This window comes from Atta colombica, unplaced genomic scaffold, assembly GCF_001594045.1.
Source record: "Atta colombica isolate Treedump-2 unplaced genomic scaffold, Acol1.0 scaffold10, whole genome shotgun sequence".
In the NCBI taxonomy this organism is placed as follows: Eukaryota; Metazoa; Arthropoda; class Insecta; order Hymenoptera; family Formicidae; genus Atta; species Atta colombica.
The window spans coordinates 626,246-633,383 of NW_017259184.1; the positions used below are offsets into that span (position 1 = coordinate 626,246).

Genomic DNA, 7,138 nt, shown 5'->3' on the forward strand with positions numbered 1-7,138 from the left:
ATATAACAGGTATATAAACATCTGAATGAATAAAATTCTTAAACGAATGAAAAAGGGATACACATTCGAGTTGTACAGCGCAAAATATAAATACGCAAAATACCTCTTGCAAGAGCAATCTCAAACTGTCTACATCGCTCTGTGTAGTGTTGTGCGACGAGCCAAGTATAGGAGATCGGCTGCGACTAGAAGGCGACAGGTAGTTCTCAATAGGGCTATGTGCTGGTTCTCCCTCTGAACAGGAGGACATTGCCGGCGAACCAGGGATCCCGCTCATCCCGCTGCCGACGGAGATGTCCTCGCTTCCTCGTTGGCCATCAGGAGACGCATCGGAGAAGTTAAGTTTCCTGGAGAATGTATTTCTTTTTTTAATGTTTTTCAAAGTTAATGGTTTGATTATCATAACGTTAAAATTTGTTAACATTACAGAAACATTGATTACAGAAAACATGGTTCCCTCAGCACTCCAAGATGCCTCAGGCTCTCATTGGAGTGGCCACAAAGTATCGTCACGGAATTTTTGCGAGCAAGGATAAATCATCATTGGGAACGCAGATGAGACAAGTATTTAAATTAAAAGAAGACGGAGTCTTCAAACCGAGTTGAAAAAAAAACAAAATATATAATTTCATAATATTACTAAACTCAACATAAAAATATATCATTTATTGATAATCAAATAATTGTTATAAGAAAACGGATCTTTTATCATCAAATAAAATATCTAATTTTTAGAAAATAAATTTTACTATTTGCCAGATTGATTTCACATTACAATAAAATTTCATTATAAAAACAAATAATTATAAATTATAATATTATGATAATATATTTGATCTTTGAATATTATTTAAAAATCAAGTTACGTGAATGCGCTATTTTACCTATTGGCAGCGTTCGCTAACTCCCTTTCTTTGTCTGCCTGGAGACTCTGCCTAATTAGCATCGCCACTTCCGAATTCTTGGGGTCTCTTTCCCTGCCAATGACAAATCGCACAAGACCGGAAGTGTTCCTCAGTACACTAGCGGCGTAAGCCTGCGTAACACCGACCAAACTCTTGCCGTCAACTTCGACGATCTGATCATTCACCTGGATTCGACCCTCGCGCGCGGCCGCACCTTTCTCCGTGATGGTTTTCACAAAAATGCCCAATTTCTCAAGACCAGCGTCCGCACCCACACCCATTCCAATTATACTGAGGCCCAGGCCTTCCGGACCCTTCATCAGCTCGACAGGAAATACCTAAGTTTTTTGAAAAGATTTTAAATTAAACAAGGATAAAAGATTCTTAATGTACAAAAACAATTGAACTTAAAGGGCATGTAAGAATCAAATATAAAATTCAATATAATAATCTAAGATATAAAACGTATTATGCTCTGTAAATTGTAATTAAAATTATATTTCGGCGTCTAAATTGAGTCATCTTCAGATATAAAAAAAATTCACACAGTGTTGGTAAAATTTTGATGAAGACAATAATGTGAAAATATATACAAGTATAAGATGAGGCTGAAGATTAGTATCAGGATTTTTTTTAAGAAGAAATAGAATTTTTATTTAAAATAAAAAATTGAAGAAAACCTTAACATCTCAAAATGTCTCTCCTTGAAGCAATCATCAAAATAATATTATATTTGTGAATAAAGATAAATTAGAAACACAACGAAATAAAGTATTCAAAGACTTTAAAAATAAAATCGTGAGAAGAAATTGTAAGAAATTAGCGATATTACTTGCCAAAATTTCCAATGTGAGGCTAATATTATTTTTATTTTATAGGATATTAAAAAAAGGAGTGCAAATCAGAATTACCTCCATTTTTTCGACGCGTTTTTCCAATTCGTATTCTGCACTGGCCGCTACAGGGTCGACATCCTCATTGCGGCGATCGTATTCATTGACAGAATGCGTGGAATAAACACGCATAGGACCGGTGTCGAAGGACACTTTGGAGGTCTTCTTGATGGGCACGGTGGACGGATAGTCTTCATCGTCTTCGTCAGATTCTGGGATTCCTGCCACTTCCATCCAAAAGTGGCCGTCTTCGAAATAATGCACACCATTCTCCACGAGTACCTAATTAATTAAATAGCAGAGTAATGTCGCAAAATCAAAGTGGCAAAAAAATAAAAATTATTAAACTATTAAAAAATTGTTATGAATTATACACATTTTTTTATTTTGATAAATCTATATTTTTCTGTTCTCTAATTCTGTTTTCTGTTTTTTTATCACAAGTTTTTTATCATTTTCTGATTTAATTGAGCTGAGCAAAAAGAAGCTAGTATTTTAATGTGATAATTACAATTTTTCCTGGAGTTGGAATATAGTCGTCCTGTTGCTCGGTTTCAGTGTCATCGTTAGTTTCATGAGTGTCGTTTAAGCTGCTGACGGAGCCGAGCAATCCGCTCTCACTTCCAGTGACCGATCCTATCTGGCTTTCCGTCAACGAATCTATCGTCAAATCACTGCGAGATCTATGAGACAAACTGAAATAAATAGAGAGTTAACAAATAAATCGACAGAGAAGCTAAGAGTGTGTAATTCTCAAAATTTCAGAATAATTTCAAAAGTCGAAAGACCTTAAATCCAGTTGCCCAAGAATTGATAAGAATTTGAATATCTTTATCTCAAATCATAAAAATTCAAGGAAGACAATACTTTTTAAATTCTGAAGGAGATTAAAAAATTTTCATCTTCCAAAAATCCAAAAGAACAAAAAATATTACAATTTAAAAATTCAAAAATCCGCCAAAAACAAATAATATTAAAATCGAAAATTTTACTTAAAATTGTTAAAGAAAAAATAGAGAATAAAAATAAAATTGTAAAAAGACATAAGGAAAGATGCGCAACCGAAAAGACATAAAAAATAAGCTCGTTCACCTATAATCATGAGTAGCACTATTGATAAGACTGGAATCAGGAGCAGATAGGACATCGGACAGCCAGTCGGGCGTGTTGTCCTGGTCGTCCCTATCTTTGTCCTGTCCTTCCTTATCCTTGTCATTAGAAATCCCATCACCTATTATTGCGTCATTGGCACTAGTGGGAGACAGCAGCCTCGCTATCTCCTGCGCTTCTTCGTCCGATAGCAACGCCGAACCTTGTCTAATTTACGTTTCACGAATCATTCACTCTGTTTTACGCACGAATTACGAAATCGCTGATAGCGAATCAATTCTGCAGTTAAATAAATAAAAAGCAGTTATGTCCATTCATTCATGAGACATTCCTCGATATTTCTTATACAGGATGTCTGATAATCGTTCTAACAAAGTTCTTCGATATGTAGAGCGGACTAAACTGAGACAGAAAGTCCTTTACCATTCTGCAATTTTCACAATAGTTAACAAGATATTAATTGCTAAAAATTACCGAAAATTGATCTTCAATTTTTTACTCAAATACTATCAACTTTACAGAAAAATTGACAATTTTTTCAAATACTATCAAGTTTACAGAAAAAGAGACAAAAATGATTTATTTTCTTCTCATAGAGCTCTTAGAGTTTTTTTTACAATTTTTTCAGAATTTTTTAATACCGTATTTTCTCATGGTGATAAAAATAAGAAAATGCAGTACTAAAAAGTTGATAAAAAATTCCGAAAAAATTCGTAGAATTCTACGAAAAGAAAATAAACAATTTTCATCTCTTGCAGTTTTTCTGTAAAGTTGATAGTATTTGAATAAAAAATTATTGAAGACCAATTTTCGGCAATATTTCGCAATTAATATCTTGTTAATTATTGCGAAAATTGCAAAATAAAGTAGGTAGAGGACTTTCCGTCTCAGTTTAGTTCGCTCTATGTTCACGTCAGAATAATTATCAGACATGTATATATTGTTGGATATTAAACTTAAAAACGTTTTCATAATAGAAATGATCATATAATTCAACAAAGCTTTTCTTCGCAAAGAAAAATGTTTTTTGATTTTAATCTTCTCACTAAAAGAATAGTAACTGAATAACGATTAAAAATATATAAATTTTATATAATATCTTTATAAAAAATTCTTTTCTTTTCTATGTATTATTCTTTTTCATAGAATAATGAAACGGATACAATCAATATATATATTTTTCTTTGATACACTTATTATAAATACAATCAATCAGAAAAAAAATGATATTTTAATAATAAAAATTTTTATTTACTATTAATTTTCTAATAAAAGCTTCTTTTTTAAAAAAAAGTTTTTGCAAGATAAGTTTAGAGTTCTACTGAATTAATTATTCACTAAAATGTCAACATAATATTTCTCAATCATTGTAAAATAACATATCTGCTTCCGTTATTGAATTACAGAATTGCAAATGTACTCACCTAATCTTTTTTTCCAAGATGCTGCATGGACCATGACAATCAGCAGATTTGCATTCAAATAAACACGAACGTATTAGAATCAAAAAGAAAAAAAAAAAAAAAACAAAGTTATTAATACTAAGCCTCAAATAAAAAGTTGCCATATATTAAGTTGCCAGATTGCAGCAAAAGAAATTCATTGTACTATTACACAATAAAAAATTTGCTGTATTAAAAATGCGAAGGTTATGTGTTAAAAGATCTTCTAGAAACAGCATCATCCCAAAATTATCATCTTTTTATTGATATTAATTATTAATTATCTTAATTATTAATTCTATTTATTAATATTAATTATTAATTCTCAATATCAACAAAATTAAATATTTAATTAAATATTTAAAATATATATGATTCTTCTTTTTTCTCTTTTTCTAAAATTATAGTTTCTATGTATCAAATGCTATCTAATCTCTCTAATTGACTCCAAAATTCTCTCTTTTAGTCGCTATATATTTACCGAGAGCTCAGAAGATTTTCCGCCTCGTCTGGAGTCATAGTATCTGGTGTCACAGGAGTGATATGATTAACACTGTTTTTCGAAGCTGCCTCTGCAATTCCGACAGAATTGTCCTGTACTTCCTTTGCCACACATTCGACATTTGTAACAGTCTTCGTATCACTGGAGTCACTATCTTCGAACTGGCTACTTTCCGACAATTGCTCGTTGGACTTTTTGCTGGAATGTCTTTGTGAAAGTGTATTAAGTGACACCTGAGAGCTCTGATTGTTGCTCTCTGATAACCGGAGTTTCGCTAGTTCAGCCTTCTGTTTCTCTTGCTCCCACGTCGTCTGAGGCTGGTCCATCTCCTTCTCCAGCCTTCTACTCAAGACACTGTTCACCGCTGCTATACACTCTTTTCTGCTGCTGATCTCGGACTTGGCCACTTCTGTCATATATTTCTCCTCGTCTTTACTTTCCTTCGTGATGAGCCCAAAACTATTCATTTCCTGACTACGAATCGTTGCCTTGTCAACACTATCTTTGCTTTCAGACTCGACAAAGCTGGAACGCTTGCCAGAGACCTCTTCTCTATTCTTCGCAATCTTCTCCCTTACGCTGATTTTGATTTGATCATTTTTCGCATTTGAGACGGTCTTCTGACATATTCCATCGTTATTCGCTTTCATTTTTGCTTCCAACATATCTTCCGTAGATGTAGTATTAATTTTCATTGCTTCTGTACATGTTTCATTATTACCGCTATTCTTGATCTCCGTGTTTGATTTCGATTGAGTTTTGCATTCGGTATTACTCTGTGAAACAATTTCTTCATTTTGCTGTAACTTCTTGGCATACGGAGAGGGCACAGGAATCTCCTTATGTTCTAGCGGAGGATACTCCTGATCAGAACTGATGACAGAGGGTGGACGTGGACCCAGACCTGCAGCTTGAAGATCAAGTCGCACATGGGAACGTCGAATGACCGTGGTCGTGTCCGTCTCGTTAAATTTGAACTGATCCTTCTCGGAGAGGCTCTCCGTGCCTGAGACGCAGCTCTGATACGTAGCCGGCTTCTCCTGATCCTCCGCTTCCAAGTCATAGCTGTTGCGACCTGAATTTGAAAAATAAATTTATGATATTAAAAGTACTGCGCAGTAAGTTAAAATAGCTTATCAGATTAACATAGACGCTGAAGCACCTCCACAATCGATGCAAAGTAATCGCAGGCACATAATTTTATGTCTTTCTGAAGTACGTGACGCTCCAAGTATAAAAATATTGATACAAAAAATAATACAGCGTTTCATATATAAACACTAGTCTTGTGTATTTTGTTACAAGAAGATCACACATTCGATGCAGAATATATATTTTCTTTAAATCAACTTAATTAATTAAACTATAACACTTAGTAGGGAATTATTGATTATTTAATGTTATTTAATTTTTTTTTCAAAGTTTATTATCTTATTTATGCTTATATTTAAGTAACGAATAATATTTAGATTGCAGATTTTTATTGTACGTTTAGATAATTATGCAAAATTTTATGGACATTCTTTGCATTTAATTCCTTAATTTAACTTATTTTTATATCGCGATAAATCACTCATTTTTCGTTTTAATTCTTCAATTTAACTTCAATTTTTTATTAATTTATTAATTTAATATAAAAGAATATTTCGATCTAAAAAATTCTACTTGTAAACATGTGCATGTTTTTCTCACCAATTTATTAATATATTCAAACTTCCTGTATGTATATTTATTAACAAATTAATATTTTTATATTTTCCATTTTTGGAAATGTATGTTATATCAATATTTATATACATCAGCAAAGCGTTTCACAAACTTGCTGTTTTCGCATTTATAAAAAGCATCATGACTCATTCTGTCTTCAAAGAGGTCACTATAGTGATCAGAACTGATTTCAAACACAACATTGACAATTTTCAAATCCCAAAATTCGAGAGCCCCAGAGACACTTTTGCAAAGTAAACGACAAGGCACGAGCGTTTGGCCGCTGGACAAGCCACACGGTGATTTCTATAAATAATATCATGGCACATTGGTAAAAGAGGAGGTGGCAAAGCAAAGGAGAAAAGGAGTAAAGCAGGGAGCTGCGTCTGACGCTTTTACTTTTTGGCATTTTGGCATACTGCCATCCCAACCCACGACAGCAAGAGTCACCTGGCCTCACAGACGTTTCTCAAAAATGTAAAGATTGATTTTTTAAGTCATTTTTAATCATTTATCATAAAGACACTCAATATATTTAAATATATATTAAAATCGATAATTAAAATTATATATATATAT

At 32.9% G+C, this 7,138-nt stretch overlaps 1 protein-coding gene across 2 annotated transcripts in view; it reads right to left on the reverse strand.

Annotated features, from left to right (window-relative positions):
• Positions 1–7,138, reverse strand: part of LOC108684453 — a 14,401-nt gene that overhangs the window by 4,618 nt on the left and 2,645 nt on the right. For both annotated transcript variants that reach the window (XM_018188784.1, XM_018188776.1), the window contains exons 3-9: positions 4,832–5,927; positions 4,333–4,353; positions 2,891–3,115; positions 2,310–2,493; positions 1,817–2,080; positions 885–1,243; positions 104–347 (exon numbers count right to left, since the gene is read on the reverse strand). In XM_018188784.1, the coding sequence (XP_018044273.1) occupies positions 104–347; positions 885–1,243; positions 1,817–2,080; positions 2,310–2,493; positions 2,891–3,115; positions 4,333–4,353; positions 4,832–5,927 (2,393 nt within the window). The remainder of the gene's footprint in view (positions 1–103; positions 348–884; positions 1,244–1,816; positions 2,081–2,309; positions 2,494–2,890; positions 3,116–4,332; positions 4,354–4,831; positions 5,928–7,138) is intronic.